At 37.0% G+C, this 23,664-nt stretch overlaps 1 protein-coding gene across 4 annotated transcripts; it reads left to right on the top strand.

Annotated features, from left to right (window-relative positions):
* Positions 1 to 4,195: 4,195 nt before the first annotated feature.
* On the top strand, positions 4,196 to 12,381 carry LOC104429998 (disease resistance protein RPV1-like). 4 transcript variants are annotated; one of them, XM_039305108.1, is made up of 6 exons: positions 4,196 to 4,705; positions 6,705 to 7,377; positions 8,193 to 9,320; positions 9,461 to 9,736; positions 9,834 to 11,541; positions 11,659 to 12,381. In XM_039305108.1, exons 3-5 carry the CDS (start codon positions 9,009 to 9,011, stop codon positions 10,989 to 10,991), a joined length of 1,746 nt encoding a protein of 581 aa, XP_039161042.1. In that variant the 5' UTR covers positions 4,196 to 4,705; positions 6,705 to 7,377; positions 8,193 to 9,008; the 3' UTR covers positions 10,992 to 11,541; positions 11,659 to 12,381. The 4 variants fall into 3 exon arrangements, with proteins under 4 accessions (XP_039161042.1, XP_039161050.1, XP_039161044.1 ...); XM_039305110.1 differs by having other exon boundaries at positions 7,606 to 9,320; XM_039305114.1 differs by lacking the exon at positions 4,196 to 4,705 and having other exon boundaries at positions 6,095 to 7,377.
* Positions 12,382 to 23,664: the final 11,283 nt, after the last annotated feature.

Raw genomic sequence — 23,664 nt, 5'->3', positions numbered from 1 at the left:
TTGTTTCCTAATCATCCTATTCGTGGGACATTGTTGAAATAGGTTATTTCATACAAGCAAAAATCGTTTGTTCTTCCTCTTTTTGCGGTCCCTACATTTTTGCTTCTCACTTGTCTAGAAGACGACATAGAATCAATTCTTAGTCATTTGAGCCTAATTCGACAGATCTAGAAGTCAAGATCTCTAAAAGAATAGATTAGATAGGAGATTAGATGTGTTAAATACAAAAGTGAAGGGTTCAAACTTTAAACTGTAATATGTAAGATAGAATCATGGAACTGTTGATCTACTACCAAGCACCAAAAGGGATTACATGTAGCAGGATAAAGAATTCGAAAGTTTAATTGCTAAATCGTTTTGATATGCAACCACTGTGAAATTTGTTATGGTGTTTGAACATCCTTGATTAGAATATTTAAGCTAAAAAAAAAGGAACATATATAGCAAAATTAAGATTTGTAAGAAATTAGAGATTGATCTAGTCAAATTTCCTTTATATTTATATTTTTTACTTTTTATATTATTATCAGTAGCGCCACCAATGATACATATAGCACATTATGATTAATAGGATAGAGGAGGTTTATTGGATAATTATTTTTATCTCTTGGTAAAATTAGAATATCATAATTCAAGGAGACTCACAATAATATATATAGAGAAATAAAGATTTTATAATATCATATTTGATAAATAGGGGAAACACAAATAGATAAAGTTAAGTCTAAATAGTGTTTTGATGTAGATAATATCGACCCTAATAGGGGTATGGAGAGTAACCGTATAATATATTTGATAACTAAATTCTCGAGCAGCTTACATTTTTCGTTTTAAGGTTATTTATCTGTCTTGGCAACTTCATCATTTTTTTCGGAAGTTTTCGAATAAGCTAAGTTATCAATTGAAATTTCAGTCTGCTAAAATTTAAATGAATGTTCATCTGTGTTTATCATGTTCATTCTGCTGTAGTATGATAATATTCTATTGCACAAAAACACATACAATTTAGTAAAACTAATTTTCCATCTTTTTTATTGGGTACATCTATAAAAGAATTTGGATCGGAAGGAGTAGGAAGACAATGTGTTTTATGTTTTACTTTGTAACCCTAATAAGCTAGAGCTCACTTTATCCATTACTTCTTTAAGTAGGCCTCTTTAATGTATTTTTCAATTTGAATTAAATGGGTCTCTATTTACATTTTTAATTTCAACAAAGCGGTTTCTTTTGAATGAAATAAGTTATGTTTAATTGAATGTACTTCAAAAGAATGAATAAAAATACATAAATTAAAAAAAAAAAAAAAATCTACTTTTGTTATGTTATCTCGTTATTCGAATTTATATTATTTTAGAGTAGGTGGATTTGCTTATTTTGCGTGTCTTCTTTACATGGTTTTGTTTCAATCTTTTTCTAATGTCCTGAGTTAATATTCAAGATCGTTTCTCTTTATCTATTATTTTTTAATTTTATTTTTATTGTGAAATGAAAGAAAATGGGGGTGATACAACAAACTAATAAGCTAAAACTCAAGAACTTTATCCTTATTGACTCCTTCAAATATTTAATTTCAAATTAAGTGTATCTTGATATAAATCTAGGTTTTGTTTTTATTCTTAATCTCAATCAAGTGGAGTTGGTTGAATTGTATACAATATTTTTGAAACAATTTGATTTCAAACGCTGAAAATAGGTTGAATTAATTGCGCATATTTTATGGATAAATAAATTGTGCAATATTTTTATTCTTAAGATTCTACCAAAAAAAAAAATGAGTGAAAAGGATTTAGAACGCATGAAATAAATAAATATAATAATGTAATAACTCAAGTTATAAATAAATAACCAGTTATTTTTTTTAGTATTGATGTATATTAAAGTGGCAAGAATTATGAAGACCAAAAGAAGTAATAGGAATTATATATCTAACTATTACCATGATAAGTTACATACAAACGTCTATATCTTATCAATTCACTCAGTTCAAAATATCAAATATTGGAATATATTACAACCTTTAAACTTTATACAAAATAAGATTACTTTTCTATCTTATAATTAAGTGAATGTACTAAGCGAATAATTTAAGACTTATGTGTAAAATGAGGGCCTTAGGGTATGCCATGTCGTATCTTTATTATGCTTGTAATCACACATGCAAAATGAGTGCCACAGGAGGAGCACATGATATGTTACAATGGGTGGAAGATTTCATCCCAAAAAATTAACTTACCAAGAGAGGAAACCCAATCCATTATGAGTCCAAAATATCTATTTAGTTGCCTGATGTGGAACTCATTCTCCCCTTCTTCAAGGAATTTGTGAGCTCACAGAAATTCCTCTAGGCCGACGTGTTAGGTTATTGACAAGGGAACGCAAACTCAAGGATAAAGTGCCAGAAGGTGGCGCCCAAGGAGTAGCTCTAATAACATGTTAATGCATTACAATGAGTGGAAGAACTCATCCCAAAAAATTAGCTTATCAGGAGAAGGAACCCAACTTATTGTAAGCCTCAGGATATCTCCTTAGTTGCCTGATAGGGACTTTGCCCCCCTTAGATAGGCATGAATACTCTCTCAAATTTCTTTGAGTACTAAAATTAGCTAGACTTCATAACAATAAGGGAAACAAAAGGAAGGAATGAAACATTATAAGACAAGTTAGCGTTTGTACTTAATCTTTAAAGTGATCCAATGATTTTCTTAACTTTTATATCCCATGCAACTATGAGTGTTAGGTGGCATGGCGACTTCATCGAGGAAGGAGACGAGCTCACCATCTGTGTTTCCCCTTCATCAATTTCTAATATTTCCCTAATTTTCCTTGGAAAATCCCTACTCTTAACAATTTTCAGTGGTCTCTGTTTGATTTTTCCTTTTGTAATTTCTTGGTAAATCCTCACTCTTATAAGATTCATGGTCTCTATTTCTTGCCATTCGAAAATGTTCCATCAACTTTGTTCATTTTTATAATTTTTTGCGAGTAGAATTGTGACAACTACCCTGATTTGAAGAAATTGGAGCTCAAGGTGGAGCTTTGTGAGGAACATAACCATTGCGTAACGAGTTGTGGCACCACCCCCTATGAGGGTAGAAGCCACACAAACATCTGACAAGCCCTTGCCCTTGCCCACCACTGCGTAGCCTTCATCCATCACTACGCTAGGGCCTAGGAGCCCTCACCTAGGTCTAGCTAAGAGAGAGTCGATGGTCATTGTTGAGTCCCTAATGAGGGCCGATGACCATTGCTGGCAAAAGCAGGGCAGTGGTGTAGTGTCCCCTTAGAACCCTCTACTTGTCGTCTCATTGTGGTGCCAAAAAATATCTAAAATTAATATGTTGACACTTTTTGTTAGATAAATTGGACAAAAGTACTTGATTGTGCAAATTGGACAAATTTTAGAATTTGATTGCATTTTTTAAAGTTTCAAAATTTAATTGGACTTTTATGGGAAGTTTTTGTTATCACAATGTGGTAGGGTACTTGAACAAAATTAGTAGTCTTGAGGGGGGATGGATTTTCTCTGGTCATTAGGGTTGTGCAAAGAAACCATGAGAGCTTGAACAAAAGGCAAAAAAAGATATATAGAAAGTGATTTTTGAGGGTGTAAACAATCTCAAACACTTTATCTTTTACAGAATGTAAGTGGGTTTTGGGTGATAGTACAGGTTTTAGGTCTACTTAGGCTTGTTACGTAACATTTCTGTTCCTAAATTTTTCTGTTATTTTGTTACATAGAATAGAAGAAAAAATAAAAATCCACTTGATCACGTCAGTCAAATTTTTTATTTCGAAAATAGATTAGTGACAATAGATTAGGTTTGGAACAGAAAAAAAAAAAAAAGGGCGTTTTAAGATTGGGCATCGTTCTGTTTCCGGTAAAAGTCAAAAAAGTTCGGGTATCATTACGGTTAAACCCGAACCGAATCGAAACGCAATAGACCCGCCCAGAGAAATCTCTAAAATTCCACCTATGTCCTCCGTCTCCACGATAACCCCCGTCCTGTCCTCTCTCCATCCTAGTCGACGCTTCTTCAAATCTGTAGGAGCACTGAGCACCCTCTCTTGTCGCTACGGCCACCGCCCACTCCTCCTCCACTGAACCAGTCCTCTCGCCGTCCGGCGTCCGCCGGTTCTCGATTCCGAACGATGCCGTTGCTGTCGCAATCGTCGGCCGAAGACGGCGAATGATTTTTTTTCTTTTTTTTTGCTTCATGGGTTGACATTGGGGTTTGGAAAGAGGGAGATGGGAATGAGATGGTGGCGATGGCTGATTTACAAGAGGAGGCCATGGGATCCGTAGAATTGGAGGACGGAAGCTGGAAGCGGCGCGCACGAGTGAGCCCTGGCATACCTTCTTCTGCTTCTGCTTCTGCTTCTTCGGCCACGATAAATCTATTCGGAAGAAAATCGTTTTCCATTTGTTGGGTCTCGACTCTCAACTGGATGTTGATCTTGCTTGGTTCAGTTTGGCTTCGGGAGCTTCCGGCTTCGAAGGTGAGTTTTTCGTGTATTTTGGTAGAAAAACACTGAATAAAGCAAATCAAAGCAGCAGCAGCAGGAGCGAAGGAAGAAGAAGAAGAAGAAAAGATAAAAGAGACCCGAATCCCGACCCGAACCGCGATTCCGGTTTGGGCCGTATACGGGTCGGGTCTCCTGTCGGGCCGTACCAAGCACAGCTCATGAATGCTTCAGTTCGGGTCAGGTAGCTTATTATATACCCATGCAAGAAATTTATTTATGAAAATAGTACAATGGCATATTAGGGTACTTATGGGGATGAGGTTATTTATTTTTATTTTTTTGTCGGTGGGATGAGGTTATTTTAATGAGATGGATTTTTGACAAGTTTGAGACAAAGATGGTCGTCCCTAACTAGCCCTACCTTTATCCCCACCATTTATATTTGTTCCAAGAGAGTTAATCAAGAGATTTTTAAGTTCAATTGGCAAGATTGAAAATAAAAAGGGTAAAAGCTATCAAAATGCCTAAATTACACTTATTGTGGTATATTTATTCTTTTTTTTGTGATATAATAAATCTCCAACTTGTACTTATCTGACATATTCATTCTTTTTCACAAGCACCATTAAAAATATATCTACATGAAGAAAAGCAAACGATGTTAAAACGACATGACACTCATGTGGCTCAAGTAAAATAAAATCGACGTTGCTTTGTTTGAAAGTAAATAAGTTTGTCTTGGCTTGAAAACCTTTATCCCAAATAGAACAAGATGGATACAAGCTTTATTATGTATATTTCAGAAGGGGTTGGGCTTTGAGGCCTCACATTGTGTAGTTCGAAATGGATTGATTTGTCCAATTTTTTTTTTCGTATTTTATTTATTATCCTTATAGTGTTCATTAATATTTGTAATCCTAGTTAAAAAAAAGAAGAAGAAATTCTACAAGTTAAAAAATTAATTTATTGTACTATTAAAAGAATGAAAATTATTTGCAAATTTGAAAAGGAGAAGACACTTATTAAAGGGAGCAAAATATTTGCAAATTTTTAAAAAGTTTACTATCTTTTGGGCGAGCCCGACCCGAATCCCAAAAGCCCGAAATTAAAATGGACGGGCTAGGTAGTCCATCCCGGTTCAGGCTTTTCTTCGGGCTTGGAAATTCCAGGCCTAAAAGCTTGGCCCAGACCGAAAATTGGCTAGAAGCCCAGCCAGCCACCCATGTGTTGGCCGATGCTTCAAGCGAGCTTTGATGGCCGCCCTTATAAGTCGCCGCACCGTTGCTCTTCCGAGTGACGAACGTCTGTGCTCGCCTCTCTCTCTCTCTCTCTCTCTCTCTCTCTCTCTCTCTTCAGCATCAATGACAGCCCATCGTGGGATTGAGCAAAATTCAAGCTCCATCATTTGAGTAGTGTTCAGCTTTGAGATCGACGCCTCTATTTTCAAGCTAGGTGCATGCAGAATAGCTCAAGCTCGAAGATAGATCTGTTTGAGTAGTGTTGCTGCTTTGAGATCAACGCCTCTATTTTCAAGCTAAGCCATGACAAAGGTGGAGGCTAACTTGTAGAGGTTGTGATGGGATCAATTGGGGGAGTGGCGGTGTGATTCAGGGACGAAGATGGTGACGTTGATCGGCTATATGTTGGGAGAGAGAGAAATATTATGGTAAAGAAGAAAAAAAATTTAAGTAATAATTGCATGATGGGATAGTAAAATGTGATATAATAAATCAATTAATATTGAGTATTCTCAATATTTAAGCGCCAATTAAAATGACATGCATATTGTATTTGGCAATTTCACATAAAATACATTTCCATAGTAAAAGGGATAGTTTGATCTTTTAGTTGAGGATTTTTCTCTAAAGATGAATATCCTACAATTATCAAAAGCAGAGAAGCATATATGATAGAGATGAGAGTATTTTTGAAATTTTCTCTAATATGATTAAAGTAAAGGAAAACTCAAAAACCATTTTTCTGCTCTATCTTTTGGTTTCACTTTATAAACTCTATTTTTATTTTTATTTTTTTGGATGAAGTAGTGCTTTCATTCATTCATAAAAGGAACTCTACAAGAGCTAGACAAGTGAGTTTCTGAAGCCATGAATCTATCAATAATTTGTGCTGTCACTTTCGTTTGTTGCTAGGTTTCAGATTTTAATTTTTTTTTTCAACGAATGGGACCCAGAAACTTCAACCCATTGATTGATTCATGAATGATTCATGGAAACTTTTAGGAAACTTCTCGGAAACTTCTCGCATGACTCAAGGCATTGACTATATTTACTCAAGGGATATTCGGAGATTCTTCCCCCTCCATGACGCCAGAGACTGAGCGCTCATCATATTGACAGCCCTCACTTGGATTTAAGCACACCCAAAGCAAACTTTCCTGAGATATCTGGTGTTTAGAGATCCTTCCATGGAGAAAGGCACAAATTCACAGCTATCATCTGGATCTACATACGAGGTTTTTCTAAATTTTCAAGGAGCGGATACCCGTCATGGATTTACTGATTTTCTTTACCGTGGGATGGTTGGTGCTGGAATCCTTGTCTTTAGGGATAGTGAATCCCTCCATGTCGGTGAAGAAATTGGTGCTGAACTTCTACAAGCAATTGAGAACTCCAAGATTTATATTCCCATATTCTCCGCAAATTATGCTTCAAGTTGTTGGTGCCTCCGAGAGCTTGCGTACATGGTCGAGTGCACCTCGAAATCAAATGGGACCAAGGAGATTCTACCTATTTTCTTGGATGTGGAACCTGCTGATGTCAAGCTGAAAACAAACTTGTATAAACAAACTCTTTCAAAGCGCCAGAAGACGTTGTGCATTGAAGCAGAGTCATGGCAAAAGGCTCTCATTGCAGTGGGCAAGATAAAAGGATGGAACCTGAAGAAAGATGAAAGGTAAATGTCTTAAACTTTTCAATTGTTACGTAGATTTTCTTTTCCTCCCTATTCAATTCGATTGCGGTATTGTTGGTGAAAAATATAGTTTATTCATATCGTTGAGAATGGAATTCTCATAGGTAGTAGCCAATAGCGGTTGGCACCGATGCGGTGGTGGCACACCCTACTCATTCTAATTCTCTTTCTCCTCTCACTTTCTATCTCTGACATAGTAGCCACAAACAGTAACATCTTGAGCAGCTTCACCAAGCCGCCAGCCAGCCACCATTGCAACTCATCCATCAATCATTGCCATTTCTTTATCGCCAGCCTGACACTAGACATCCAGAACCTGCCGCAACTATCCAAGCTCCCATCCTTTCTATCCTTCACTCACTGGCAAGTCAGATCCATGTTGGGTCTGACATCACCTTGCCTATATCCGGCATTGCTAGCCTTGGGGACCCCAAATCTGGTGTCTCCTAAAGCTGGACGCCATCTTGGCGATCGCAAGGCCGTGACCTGTGTGGTGTGGAGGATTGAGATAAGACTAAGATGGTGGGTCAATCGGGTGTGTTAGTCAAGGACTCTGGGATGCAATGGTGACGGTGTAGGGATGCAAGTGATGTGAACAATGGCATGATGGTGGTAGGGGCCAACGGTGATGGTGACTGAAGTTGGGGAGTGGAGAGAGATTGAAAAAATCAGAAATTTTTAGCATCTATTTTTTTTTCTCGCTAATTTCCTCAACATGTGAGGGCAATTGAGTCACTTGAGGAGTAGCTTTTTACAACATAAAAGTTGTCCTTAACACGGTTGTTATGTCATGGCAGCCAAGTAGATTTGATCCAATTGGTAATTGAAGCTGTTTTGGTTAAGCTGAATGTCAGATATAAAAATGTGACTGAGCACCTAGTTGGAGTTGATGATCGTGTAGAAGCTATAATTAAGATGTTGGATGTGGAATATGATGGTGTGAAATTTCTCGCGATCCATGGAATGGGAGGCGTTGGCAAAACAACACTAACCAAAGTCATCTTCAACCGATTGTCTTCTCGGTTCCAAGGCTGCAATTTCCTTTCGGATGTTCGAGAATCATCAGAAAGACATGGCTTGGTTCATTTGCAAAAACAATTGTTATCCAAGTTCCTCGATCGTTGTTATGTTGACCAAATTAGTGAAGTGGATCATGGAATCGATATGATTAAGAGGGTACTTCATAATAAAAAAGTTCTCATTGTTCTTGAGGACATGGATGAAAACAAGCAATTGAAAAATTTGGCAGAAAAAGGAAATTGGTTTGGTTCTGGTAGTCGGATTATCATTACTACTAGATACAAAAGTGTCCTAATGATTGACGGAGAAGCGACAAGTGAAAGTCCTATAAAGTGTGCAAATGTTTTGACTTATGAAGTACATGAAATGGAATTTCACCATGCTCTTAAGCTTTTCAGTAGGCATGCCTTCAGGAGAGACTCTCCACCCAATGATTATGTCTCCCTTTCAGAAAAGTTGTCTCCACTCTGGGAAAGCTTCCTTTAGCTCTTGAAGTCACTGGTTCATCCCTTTCCGGTAGATCCAAAGAATTTTGGGTAGACACTTTGAAGAAGCTAGAAAAAGCTCCTTTTATAGAAGTCCAAAAAACATTGATGATAACTTATGAAAGGTTAGATGATGTACAAAGGCAAGTATTTTTGGATATAACTTGTTTTTTTGTTAATGAGGATAAAACCTACCCTTGCTACATGTGGGAGGACTGTGAATACCACCCGTACAATGCCATTGAAATCCTCTGTCTCATGTCCTTGATAAAAATCAAAGATGACAATACCATTTGGATGCATGATCAAGTGCGGGACCTCGGAAGGGCAATCGTTCGTGAAGAGAATTTCAAAGAACCTCACAAGCGTAGCCGAGTGTGGAATCATCAGGAAGCCTTGAGCATTTTGGAGCAGAAAAAGGTATTGAAAGGGAATGACAACTTATTTTCCTGTGAATTGTTGTAGCCTATTCTTGAACAAGGAAAAATCCATCCCTATTAGCGCTTGAAATTGTTTGCTTTTAACCTTCACACATGACTTCTTGGTGTTTCCATCGATAGGGAAGCAAGAAGATAGAAGCATTGTCACTAGGATCTCGTGGAGTCATCATAACGCCTAGTGAAGTTGCTAATTTACGACACCTGAGGTTCTTGGATGGGAATGAGATGTTCCTTGTTGGAGACTTCAATAATCTTCTCTCCAATTTAAGATGGCTTTCTTGGCGATGGTGCCCTTTCGAGTTTGTGGCAACAAACTTTCATCTGGTCAATTTAATCATTCTTGACCTTTCACACAGCTATGTATCAGAGAAATGGATTGGCTGGAACCAAATCAGAGTATGATATGAGTCTCACTCCTTGTATACAAGTATCTTTTCTTGTCTTTCTCATTTTTTTTTCCTACAAAGCATTTCTTAATATATATTTTTTGTAGGTGGCAAGTAAACTAAAAGTACTAGATCTCAGCAATTGCAACGACTTAATGAGAACGCCTGATTTATCTATGTTGGTGTCCTTGGAGAGATTGATTCTTGAAGGTTGTTGCAATTTAATTGAAATTGACCCTTCCATTGGAAAATTAAAGCTTCTCACTGCTTTAAACTTGAATGGATGTCACGCTCTTGAAGGGTTGCCTTACGAAATAGGATGTCTAGATGCTTTGACGGAGATTCTCATGCCTTGTTCGTCGTATGCATTCAAACTTCCGGAGACAATTGGTAATTTGAAGTCATTGTTGACCCTTGATGTATCACATAGTAGGATCCGCATGCTACCAGACTCAATTGGAGGGCTGGTGAAACTTAGGCGGTTGAATTTATCTAAGTGTTCAAAGATAAAGCAACTTCCAGACTCGGTTGGGCAATTACAATCATTAGTTGAGTTGGATTTGTCATCAACAAGTTTGGGACACCTACCTGATTCAATCGGCTATCTAAAGCAATTGACAGTACTTAGGATGAGCCACATAATTGGGATAACAAAATTACCAAGAGCGATTGGGCTGGTGGAGAAGCTCGAAGAGTTAGAAGCTAGTGGATGTCACCACTTGACCGGCGAAATCCCTGAAGAAATTGGGAGGTTGTCTCGTTTAAGGATCTTAGACTTGTCATTCACACGTATATCTAGAATACCCATCACTGTGTATTACCTCTCTAATCTCCAAACACTTAATCTAGAATCATGTTATAAGCTTAATGAGTTGCCGCAGCTTCCCCCAAGTTTGAGATGTCTAAGGTGGGCCTTTGATACTCTCAAGTTCTTTGGAAACAGGACATATATGCCGGAGGGGGACTCTGCTTATCACTCTAGCATCGTACCCTTACATGAGGTGGAAGAACTAGCATTTGGCAAAACCCGGCGATTCTGGCCCCAGCTCCTGTCTTCTAGTTTAAGAGAGTTTGAAGTTGGAAATCTGTCAATTACATCACAGACTTCTAGTTTAAGAGAGTTTGAAGTTGGAAATATGTCAATTACATCACAGACGGATTGTTCCCTTTTGAGCAACTTGTCAACCTTGCGATTACAAAGTTGTTCGATATCAGTTTTCCCTGAGGAGGAAAAGGTCGAGTGCTTCTTTTTTCGGATCAAGTAGAGATGATGCAATTACAAAAAGAGCAAAGGGAATCGTTTCTATGGCAAACGAAAAGATTGAGGCATTTAGAGATGCGTACGTGCGAGTTCTCCTCAAGAGCACTTCGTCTATCGCACATGAAGATTCTGGAAGAGGTAAATCTGTTCAGATGCTCCTTGTTAGTCGAGATCTGGGGCCTTGAAGAACTGGGATCCCTTTGCTTCCTATCGATTGTGGATTGCAGTTCCATGGAAAGGATGTCAAACCTATCGAAATTGAGAAAGCTAAGGAAGCTTAGGGTAGGAGAATGTCCAAAGCTAAGAAGCGTGGAAGGTCTAAATCACTTGGAATCTTTACAGAAGTTGTGGATTCACGATTGCTGCTCGTTGGAGAGTTTGGCCGACACCTCAAATTTGCGTTTAGAATGTTCCACAATTGAACATTGCGAGCGGTTGCCCAACCGTAACAGTTATTGTAGATGTCATGACAATGGAGATTCAGTGTTTACTGATCCTGCCCATGCTAGGTATTTTTGAGCTGGTTACACTGAGCCCGACCTGATGAAAGTCCGGTGAGTATGATGTGAACGCCCCTATATTGTGTCTGTAAGGAAGTCAGATCAAGTCTTTATTGTTGGGCTTATTGTGTTCCTTTTGTTTTTGTTTTTTTTTTCTTTTTCTCTCTGAAGTTGAATTCGGATGGTCTGAAGAAGCTTTTCCCATGACAACATTGGGAACAAGTACGACCCATTAAGATCAAAAGCCAATTTGAAGATGAGATGATGTAGAGAGAAGTACGTTGAGAAGATTGGCCCAATGACCTCGACCAAGAATGACCAGAATTCAGTGACTTTCATCCCCATTCTCTTTTTGTTATCGTAAGTAGATATGAATTTTACAGGTCGTTACCATATTCTCGTCATTGGCTGGATACGACTTTGTTATAACCATGGAGTTTCCGTCCAGCATGCTCGCGTAGCATCTGCATTTCCTCAAACTTTCCATTTCCTGGTAATCAGTCTCGGCTCTGTTTTCTTCTTAATTTGGATATGAAGCAGAGGCCCAGGGCTCTAGCTCCAGCCTGTGTGAAAATCGGCTGCCATTGAGGCTCTATTAATTATCTGAACTTCCTGCGCTGCCTTTGTGGTAATCAGGATGTGAATCGTTGCTTTACTTTTGCATCTAAGCTCCTCTGCTGAATATCACATCTTTGATGAAAATGCCTGAACGGAGAATTTCCTTCACTACTAAACTGTCGATCGAATTTGGTCATATAGGCCTATTTTGAAGAAAGTGAGCTAGATCCATATGTGTTCGATTATGTAATGCTGGCCGAGAACCTCATGTATAAAATTGAATCGATCCCAATGTGTTTTTCGCTGAATTCATATGAAACCAAAGTGATTCCTATACTTGTATGCTTATTTCTGAACTTATCCAGTTGAGTTGTGTTTGAATTGACTCCCATGTTCTGTAAAATTTGCCGAAGCCCCATACTGATCATGTCCATTCTATTGCGAAACTTGGAGTTTCTGAATTTGCTTGATTTCATTTTGGCGTCTTTTGATTCTTGTCAACGTGTTTATAGGGAAGTGTCATAGTTCTCTGTGTAAATGGCATATATGTGACTGAACCGAATTGTTTAATGCATTGCATCAGTATTACTGATATGCTCATTATATGCACACGTACCGATATGTCGATGCCAGGCTGAGAGTTCCCTATGATAGTTTGGATTTGCTTTTGATTGGTTCATGTTATTTCGCTTGCCTGAGAGCATCCTCCTACTCGATTCACTGACCTTATCACATCTGTTTGCATTATAGCCGACGTTTTGTGTGTTTTGAGCTTACATTGTATGATTTGATTCGGGTTTTAATACCTCCAGTTTTGCCGTAAATGCATTTGGACTTATTTGGGTGTGCCTGATCTTGCTTTCCCTATCCCTGAGCGGAGAGGTTCTCTATTTGGCGTCAATTTGTTCTTCGCTCATTTACTTAATCGTCTTAATTAGTCACGTTAATACATGATGACTATCACTACCTGTGTTAAATCAATTTATATCTCGTGATACCCTACTATTCATTGCTCAGCCATGGTATGATTGGGAAGTAGATATTCTCACCTACACAACTTTCAAGTCAAAACTGGGCATATACATGTGCATTGTCTAGTATATTATATGTTCAAAATTACTTATAATTGAACATTTTCAACAACAAACACTATTAAAAAAAAAAAAAACAACAAACACTATTTCAAGCATGATTTCTTATTCTAGGATTGGTAGATTTTAGATTTTTATCATGATTGATCTTAAATATTTTTCGAATTAGTGTTGCGATTTTGAAGATTGTCTAGTTGAAGATCCGTAATGCACAAAGTTTGAATAAGTGGTCTTGTTTGCAAATTTGAAGTGGCTTGTTATATATCTAGTGTGATAATTTTATTTACATATAAGTATTATCGGATGTACCCAATGGGTGTAGGGTTATTTTAGTGATGTTGGTCTAAGAAATCCATAATGTGTTTGGGACGAGTTTGGGATGAGTGTCCTGGTCGCAAACCTATTCCAAACTTGTCCCAGTTCCATCTCTACCATCGGTACTTGCTTATATCCGTTAGGAGATAAGAGTTAATCAATAAATTTTGAGTTAACATGTCACTAGCCCCTTGAATTTAAAAAGATAAAAAGTGATTAAACACTATCAAAATCTAAATTCGGTTCAATTTACTGAAAATGAAGGAATCCATTCGCTTCAACCCGTGGCCTGTGCTTGGGGATGTGGATAAGATGAGGAAAGAAGGGTATGCGGAAAGAATTGGCAGAGTTTCACCGCTTTGAGAGAAGCAGGGAAAATGAAGGTCCATTTTTTATTGGGACGAAAATAAAATTATGAAAGTCTTAAAAATTGTCCTAGCCCGAATCAGCATGAAAATTTTTAACCCAATTAGACCAGAACGGATTGTCGACCTTTATTAAATATATTTCAAGTAGGCCAGGTTTTCCGGCTTCGTGCTATGTAGCCCAAAATGACCTTGCACGCACGATTTTTCTATTTTCATGTTTTATTGATTTATATTTGTAGTAATTCACTAATTTATTTAATCATAAATGAGAAAAATGAAATTTTCCAGGTGAAAAAATTAATTTATTGCACTATTGAAAATAGTGAAAATTATTAACAAGTTTCAAAATAAAAGATACTACACAGGTGAACAAATTTCTAGCATTTTTTTTTTTTTTTAAGTTGGCTACCTTTCAACCCTAGCTCAGCCCTAACCCCAAAAGACCAAAATAATAATGGACGGGCTAAATAATCCATTTTGGGTTGGGGTTTTTTTTTTTTTCTTGTTTCTGAGCTTGGAAATTACAGACTCGAAAGTTTGGACTAGACCAAAAATACACTCCTACTGCCAATTTTTTTTTTTTTTTTTGGTCTGAGGGGAATTGTTGATAACTTGGTCATATTTTCCACACAACCTTTTTATTTTTTTTAATGTGATATTTCCATTTTTTTTTCAAATTTTCTTTTAATGAACAATAACGTCTTTTTTTCACATCTACGTCTTTTTTTGCACCTTCACTTTCCCACTCCTTTCAAACAAAACATAGTCGATCTCTTAATTTATTCACCTTCGTTTTTCGGACCTTTCCAACTGACTATTTTTTCCACCTCATTTTCCTTCGCCTATATTTTCAACCTCTTCATTTTCTTCACCTCCCAAAAAATATATCCAAACTTAGCGATGGTTCATTTGATTTAGGTTCAGTTTTCCCAAACGGAATTACCTTGACTTTGGGGATGACATAAGCAAAGATAGAGTGGTCCCGTCTACACTCGGTGACAATGTACTATTTTCTACCCAAATGAATCGTTAGTTTTGGCACGCGCTTATCAAACACCCATAAAAATATCTCTCTCCCTCTCCACTTGAACTTGAACTTGAACTTGCACAATGAGCTCCGGCCAGTCACCCACTAGATATGGTCAAGCGTAGTTGCGGCTTCGAGCTTGATGCCTCTATTGTCATGGGTGTCGGTGGTGTTGGTTGAGGCAGTGGCAGCGCCCATCGAGGACATGGATGGTGATGTTGATTGGAAAGTATGGTTGAGAGACAAAGAAAGAAAGAGAAATGATTTCGTAGAGGAGTGTGATAGTTGTATCATATGATAATGACACATGATGTTACAAGCCAATTGAAAATTGAGTATTGGCAACATTTAAGTAGCAAATATTGCACGAGCAACATGGATTGACCACCTATACTACATCAATCTCAATAAGTAGCACATAAAATATATTTCCATAGCAGAGGGGTAGTTTGATCTTTTAATTATGGATTGTAGTCTGAAGATGATCATGCGGCAAATGTCAAAAACTGAAAGCATATGTGATATAAATAAAAAGTCGGAGAGGATTTTTGAAATTTTCTCTACTATGATTAAAAAAAGAAAAGCTCTTGTATACCATTATGACTTTATATTCTCTATTTTTAAAGCTATGGATCTTTGACTTTGTACTGTGATTTTTGTAGCTTTGTTATTAGGCTTCAGATTTTAAATTTGTTATTAAATGAATGGGACGAGAAAACATCTTCAACCAAACCGGTGACTTGATTATTTCACTTGTTTTAATGAAAATAATGATGCTTCAAAACTAACATGAGTAGATATGTAATATAAGTGCAATTGTTTTGCATTTGCCTAAATCGTCAACCTTAGCATGTCGTTTGCTTGAGGGTGAGGAAGGGGACGGACTGATATAAAGCGTACCCTGCATTTTTCTCCAAAGAAATCATTTGATTATATATGTTCAAGAACTTGTTGATAAAGAGCACAAATCGAAGGATAGCCACCTCAATTAAATCGCGGATCTCAATCTTAGGGCAGGAGAATCTCATATAATTACGAAAATAACAAAAAGGGTAATCAATTTTACACTATTTAGAATTGAAATTTGCTCGATTAATTGATTCAATTTAGTTAATCGAGAACTGCGAGACACCATTATATAAGATAGGTAACATGTCATATCTCATGGAGGTAAATTAAACAATTTATGTTTCATAAGTATTGTGACAACCCTCCCGACATGATAAGGGAAGATAGGTTTATAGGTAATGTCAAATTAAGTACAAATGGTACTTAATAGATGCCGGTTCTCCCAAATCCTTACCTTGTGCGATGTTGGGAAATTCATTTCATTTGATTAATCCTACGAAAATTCTATACAACAAGAGGTTCACCACTAACCTATTGGGATCAACTAAGAGCCAAGTAAGATACGAGAGTATATTTCACTTCCTAGCAATCAAAGATCTAGATTCAAGAACTTGATTATACTAGTTATTCAACTAATGACCTTATGTTACTTAAACTTGATTATTTGTCAACTAAAGTGTCCACATAATCAGTTTACCAAATTATGATTGCTAAGGTTCTACTCGCTAAGTGTCAATGCAATGTTCTTTTGGTGTTTATTATTATCCTAAAATGTAACCTAAACATTTAAATAAAACAATCAAATCATGACATAGAAGTGATACAAAGAAATCACAACTAATTTGTCTTAAAAAGTAGTAAAAGACCGAGTAAAAGATAGAATGCGGAAGGGCTACTCAATTCAAGTTGGGCAGAAAAATATTACTTGGCCTTATTAATTAGGCTCGGGACAACAACCCCATAAGCTACCGAAATTAATCCAAACTAGAAGACCATGAAATTCCCGAAACCATATGAATATCAACTAAATGACACTAAGCCAAATCTCATACCAAGATTTAACATCTAATCAAGACATATTTTCTAACATTATTCTAATTTTTTCTTATTTTTGATTTTTTTTGTCGTTGTCGTTATCTATTTATTTATTTATTCGGTCCCCTTCTTGGTCCATCACCTTCAGGACACACGTAAATGTCACAGCTTCTACAAAATTCTTTCAACGTTTCCATTTTGTCACCCTTTTCTTTTCTATAAAACTCCCCCTAGTACTAGTGTCTGTCTCTGCTGAATTTCCTTAACTCATTTCCACTCATCTCCTTCGTTCGTTCATTCATAAGAACACACTCATCACATTAGCACACTCACTATCTTTCTGTTTAGTTCTGATGTTCATGTCTGTCCCCTTCTCTTTCTACAAGTCGAACAACATAGATTGACCAACTCACGTCCAAACAAAATCAAGAGATCTCCCTTACAACCATTCAAAATTCATTCGGTCAAATGCAGAACTCATAAGTTCACATAAGTTACTCAGCCAGCAAGAAATACAACAGTAATCAAAAGGACATGCTATGAGCAACAATTGATGATCCGGCACGCTACTGAGTCAAAATTTTCGCTAAGCACGTTATAGGCGCTGAATTCTCCCTTGGCTTATATGGTTACTTGACTGAAATAGCAAAGAATCAAGGATGAATCAACATAAAGTTAGGCTAGGGAGCTCACGGTCAGCATGTAAAGATTCCAGTTCCATCGAACTTGAGATTAATTTAAGCGAGATCAAAGTTCAATCATGGCAAGGTTCCCGAAAAAACATTATCAAATAAAGTCTACACAATGAAAATAGTGAATCGTTCAAGCAAAAGATGGCTCTCCATCAAAATTTGAACCAAAACACATGCCATTATAATTCAGGAATTTTCACAAACATTTGGTTGGTAGGCATTTGGGCTACGCATTTTAGAACCAAGTCGCTGCTGATTGAAGTCGTTCAAGCCGCCTGGATTGCAAGAGGAAGAGGGTGTGATGAAGAACGAATATGAAGAAGTGTGACCCCAGAGACTCCGTTCGAGATATGGCATCTCAAGAGAGAGAGAGAGAACGGAGTCGGTCGTCATCCGGTGATGGAGGATCGGCAGTGATACTGCGTCAGTTAAAGGCGGTGACTGGCGGCGGTGGAGAAGGAACCAGTTTATGCACCAAGGCTTCCAAGGATCTTGGCAGGCTTCTTGGACTGATGGGCTCTTCACAGTAAGGGAAATGGACTGGAATTGCTGAGTTATGAATTTGGGCCACGACTGGGCTCAGTACTGCTTCCGTGGGCTGTAGGAGATTGGCCGAAACCGAATTATTTCACCGTAATGTCACTAATTACTTTAATCAGAACTGTATTACTGTAATGTCATGTGAACATTTGAAGTATCTTGTAATTCTCAGTTTGTCTTACTTTACTCAGCACGTGATCATGTTTTTGTCAAAGAGCAACAGACCCAAAATAAATAAATAAAAGTTGAGAGGCCAGCCCATCGACAGACCTCAGATGGAAAGCACGCGGTTTTGAATTTCTGTCTCCTAGTTTTAAAATTTCGAGATGTTCGACATTTTCTCACCCTAAGAATTAAAAAACAGAGAAGGGTTGCCTTGATCCGGTTAATCTATTGCCTTTTTTGTCCCTCTAGGTAATTCTTTGTGGCTCTTTAATACTCTATTCTGCATCCATGAATGGCTCCCACATGCAGGTCAATCACGTTGTTTGCGTCTCTACCTTTAATTTATCTTTTCTTGATGCACACTTAATTTCTCAGATTTGCTCTCCCTGCAGAATCTGTTCGTATATGTAACACTATGATTAGAACTACCTTTCAATATGTCTTCTCGTTTATCGTTGTTATTATGATACTCTTCATTAACCTCAATCTCAATCCTATCAAGAAACTTGTTCCAACACTCATTATTAGAAGCTCATGTTTGAGGAACATCTCAAATTGTATATAGTTGTTATGTTAAATTTGCGATATCATGTATCTTTCCATATTTGTTTGGGAACTAGATCAATATAAAGATCATCAATGTTTCTACTATGCAATTAGCGATATAGGAAAAGCATTCAGTTTATTTGTCTCTTGTTGACACAACTATATGTGACAATCTAAAATGATTACAAGTAGTCAAGCAATCAAAGTCTGACATATAGCGTCTAGCTCGATGCCCGCTACAAGCTCGACACTAGATATGGTCAACCACCGTTGCGGCTTCGAGCTCAACAACTCTATTTTTGAGTCAGGCGATGGCAAAGGGAAGAGATGCACACAATGGTGGGGGCTAACCTGTGGAGGGCATCAGTGGTGCTGGTCGGGGGAGTGGCGATGTTGGTGTGGGGCAAGGATGGTGACGTTGATTGGCAATATGGTGGGAAGAAAGAAGGATAAATTATGCGATAGAAGAAAAGGCATTTCATATGACGGTAGTAACACGTAGTATGACAAATCAATAAAAACAATTATTTCCAATATTCAAGCGCCAATTAGGAGGACATATATAGTGCACAATCCATATGGATTGATCAATTATACCACATCAATTGTGTAACCGGTACATTAAATATATTTCCTTAATAGAAGGATAGTTCAACTTTTTCGTTAATGGTTTTTGTATAAAGATGAACACTACTATAAATGTCAAAAACTGAGAAATGTATTTGATACACATGTAAAGTTGGAGAAGATTTTGAAAATTTTCTCTGATGTGATAAAAATAAAGAAAAATTATCCTGATTTCACTTTAAATCCTTTATTTTTAAAGCTACGAATATTTGATTTTGTTCCGTCCCTTGTGTAGCTTTGTTAATAGGCTTCAGATTTAAAATTTGTTATTTGATGAATGGGAGGAGGAAACTTCTAGGATGACTACCCATTGATTGATTGATTAAATGAGAAGATTGCAAGCATCAAAGCAATTGATTCATCTTTAGTGGCATCTCACTTCTCAACTGCTCGCACATTGGAGTTTTTTTATATGACTTAAAAGAAGATGGACAAAAATCATGTGATTGTTTGTGGGGTTAGCGTCTATTTTGTTGTAAAATATCGCATTGCGAATATATAATAGAGAAGAGATTTAAGAAGAGAAAGCAAGTGAACACTAGAGATAGTAGAAAAAGCAAGATGAGAGAACTTTATTTTTAGTATCTCACTGTCGTGTTTCTGTATGATTGTATTTTGTACATCAAAACTAAACTCTTATTTATAGGAGAACAAGAATGTACTTATCATTAATATCAATGTATCGAATGATACATGTACGGAGATAAGGAGACGAACGTTCATTGTATAGGGAGATGTACTAAGAACATTTGATACAAATGTACCATAATAAATACATTGGATAAGATGAATATAATGAATATTCATTCATGTATTCTATCCATTCATGTATTTCATAACACTCCCCCTTGAATATTCATCATATTCATTACAAATGTGCATCGAATGAAACTGCCTCATTAAAAACCTTAAGCCGGAAAAAACCCAGTAGGATAAAAACCGGACAAAAGGGAAAAAGAGTACAGAGCACAAATGTTATGATCTCTCCCTTTTATGGATGCATTGATTGCCTCGTTAAAAACTTTAACCGGAAAAACCCTATGGGAAAAAACCGGACATAAAGAAAAAGAGTGCAATGTATATATAGCCACTCCTGGGACTAATCATTATTGCATCTTGTAAACTAGTTGTATATCAATACTGCAATGCATAGTTCATAATATCTCCCCCTCAATAGAGCCATATAGTCACTTCTGGGGCTAATTAATCTTACATCTTATGAACTCGCCTCATACCAATGCCATATACTAATTTCTCAAAACTTGATGTTGGCAATGATTTGGTAAAAAGATCTGCAAGATTATTTATGGATCGAATCTGTTTAACATTAATTTGTCGACTTTCTTGGAGTTCATGAGTATAGAAAAATTTTCAACGAGATATGCTTGGTCCTATCACCTTTAATATATCCTCCCCTGACTTGTGCAACACAAGCAGCATTATCTTCATAAATTATAGTGGGAGAATTTGTAACCGGTATTAAGCAACAAGAATTATGAATATGTGTTATAATGGATCTTAACCAAACACACTCTCTTCCAGCTTCATATAAAGCAATAATTTCAGAGTGGTTAGAAAATGTAGTTACTAGTGATTGCTTCGTAGAACGCCAAGAAATATGAATATGTGTTATAATGGATCTTAACCAAACACACTCTCTTCCAGCTTCATATAAAGCAATAATTTCAGAGTGGTTAGAAAATGTAGTTACTAGTGATTGCTTCGTAGAACGCCAAGAAATAGCGGTGCCGTTATAACAAAATAAATACTCGGTTTGAGAGCGAGCCTTATGTGGATCAGATCTATATCCAGCATCAGCATATCCAACTAAACTAGAGTTAGTGGAATCCTTGGAATAATATAATCCTAATTCTATGGTTCCTCGGAGATAATGGAAAATATGTTTAACTCCATTCCAATGTCTCCGAGTAAGTTCATAACTAAAACGTGCCAATAAATTTACCGCAAAAGCGATATCTGGTCTCGTACATTGTGCCAAATACATCAAAGCCCCAATTGCATTGAGATATGGTACTTCAAGACCAAGTATCTCTTCATCAGATTCTTTAGGACGAAATGGGTCCTTTTGGGGATCTAGAGACCTTACAACCATAGGGGTGCTCAATGGGTGAGCTTTGTCCATGTTGAAACGTTTAGGCAATCTTTCAACATATGTTGATTGATGGACGATTATTCCATTTGCTTTATGTTCAAGCTCTAGACCAAGACAAAGTTTGGTTTTACCCAAATCTTTAACTTCAAACTCCATTTTCAAATATTCAGCAGTTTCAGCTAACTCTTCTGGAGTTCCAATTAAATTTATATCGTCGACATAAACTGCTATAATAGCAAATTCGGTTTCTGATTTCTTAATAAACACGCATGGGCAGATAGGATCATTCTTGTACCTTTCCTTAATTAGGTACTCACTTAGGCGTTGATACCATATGCGATCGGATTGCTTTAACCCGTACAAGGATCTTTGCAATTTTATTGAGAATAAATTGCGGGGAGTGCATGCTTCAGGTATTTTGAATCCCTCAGAAATTTTCATATAAATATTAGAGTCTAATGAGCTATATAGATATGCCGTTACAACGTCCATAAGATGCATTTTCAATCTTTCAAAGATTGCTAGGCTAATGAGAAAACGAAATGTAATCATATCCATCACAGGTGAATATGTCTCATTATAATCAATCCCAGGTCTCTGGGAGAATCCTTGGGCAACAAGTCGGGCTTTATACCTGACAACCTCGTTTTTCTCATTTCATTTTCGAATAAATACCCATTTATATCCAACGGGTTTTACGTTATCGGGGATACGAGTTACAGGTCCAAAAACCTCTCATTTAGTTAGGGAAGCTAATTCAGCTTTAATTGCTTCCTCCCACTTAGGCCAATCTTGCCTTTGACAACATTCAATAATAGATTGTGGTTCACAATCATCATCCATAATTTTATGAGCAATTGAGAATGCAAAAGCATCATCAATGATGATTTCATTTCGATCCCAAATTCCATTACAATATGTAATGGAATTCTCAATATTCCTAGGGCTAGTGCTCCTTTCATGGGTTTGCGCCTCTTCAGGGGCAATAAGCTCTTTGGGAGCAAGCACAACGCCAGGCTCTTTTGGAGCAGATTCCTGATTCTTTCCCATTCGTTTTTTTTAGGAATAATATCTTGTGATCCTATTGGTATACCACACTTCAAGTGTGCAAATAAACGTGCAAATGTGACATTGTGTGTAGATAATAGGCAAACATAGGACCATCTACAGGATGCGTCCACAAGTACCATAAAATATCGAAATGGTCCACTCGGTGGTTGTATTGGTCCACAAATATCACCCTGAATTCTTTGCAAGAATAAAGGAGATTCAAAATTAACCTTTGTTATAGAAGGTTTGATAATAAGCTTTCCTTGTGAGCAAGCCTCACAATTATAATCTTTGGATAACAATACATTTATATCCTTTAAAGGGTGCCCCTTTGTATTTTGAATTATCCTGCGCATCATTGAAGCGCCAGGATGACCAAGGCGATCATGCCACAGTCCAAACTGATCAGGGCTTACCAATCTCCAGGATATGGTAGCGTAGGTTTCAACAGCTTCAATCATGACACAATACAAACCGATAAAAGAAGCTTCTAGCTTCTCATGGATGGTCTTCAGGCCCATCTTATAAGAGGAAATGCCAATATATTCCTTATCTTGCTCATAAATAGTCTCAATATGGTACCCATTACGGCGTACATCTTTGAAACTAAGCAGATTTATTTTGATCGAATGCTTAGAAACGCATTCTCAATATGCAGGATTGTGCCATTTGGCAAAATAATTGTAGCATTCCCAAAACCATCAATAATCAAAACATGACCTGATATTGTATGGATTTGTGCCTTACGCAATGTCATACTCGAGAAAAAGTGTCTACTACAAAATATAGTATGTGTTGTTGCACTATCAAGCAAATAAACATCTTCATTTTTCTCGGTATTTTCCATTTGCATTTATATTGACAACTTCAGGTGTCAAGTATCATAAAAGTTGCATATTAATTATATAGTTGAATAAAATTTCAAAAATAAATATTATATAAGGTTCATGAGTATTTCATAAAGAACAATAAAAAAGTAATACATTTAAAGCGAAACAACATAAATTTCAAAGTTCAAATTATTATCCACCAATCTGATTCATCAAAGTAATCAGAGGTCCTCAAAGAAATCAGAGACATCCAATGATGCATTTGCTACTTCAGGAGCAAGAGATGTCCCACCAACGGAGATATTGTTGGCCTCAACAGTGGTTATGGCAGTAGGATTGATTTCAATGGCATGAGATTCACCACGCTTGCC

The sequence above is a fragment of the Eucalyptus grandis genome, chromosome 2 (genome assembly GCF_016545825.1).
Source record: "Eucalyptus grandis isolate ANBG69807.140 chromosome 2, ASM1654582v1, whole genome shotgun sequence".
NCBI classification, from domain to species: Eukaryota; Viridiplantae; Streptophyta; class Magnoliopsida; order Myrtales; family Myrtaceae; genus Eucalyptus; species Eucalyptus grandis.
The sequence above is the reverse complement of the archived record's forward strand: the minus strand, read 5'-3'. Positions and strand labels throughout refer to the sequence as shown.

What these genes read in the sequence shown, in the direction of transcription:
- LOC104429998 (XM_039305108.1), top strand. Translation starts at nt 9,009, where the DNA reads ATGATAACTTATGAAAGGTTAGATGATGTACAAAGGCAAGTATTTTTG. An exon ending in GCATTTTGGAGCAGAAAAAG is followed by an intron (nt 9,321 to 9,460) that starts GTATTGAAAGGG and finishes TTCCATCGATAG; the next exon opens with GGAAGCAAGAAGATAGAAGC. An exon ending in TTGGCTGGAACCAAATCAGA is followed by an intron (nt 9,737 to 9,833) that starts GTATGATATGAG and finishes TATTTTTTGTAG; the next exon opens with GTGGCAAGTAAACTAAAAGT.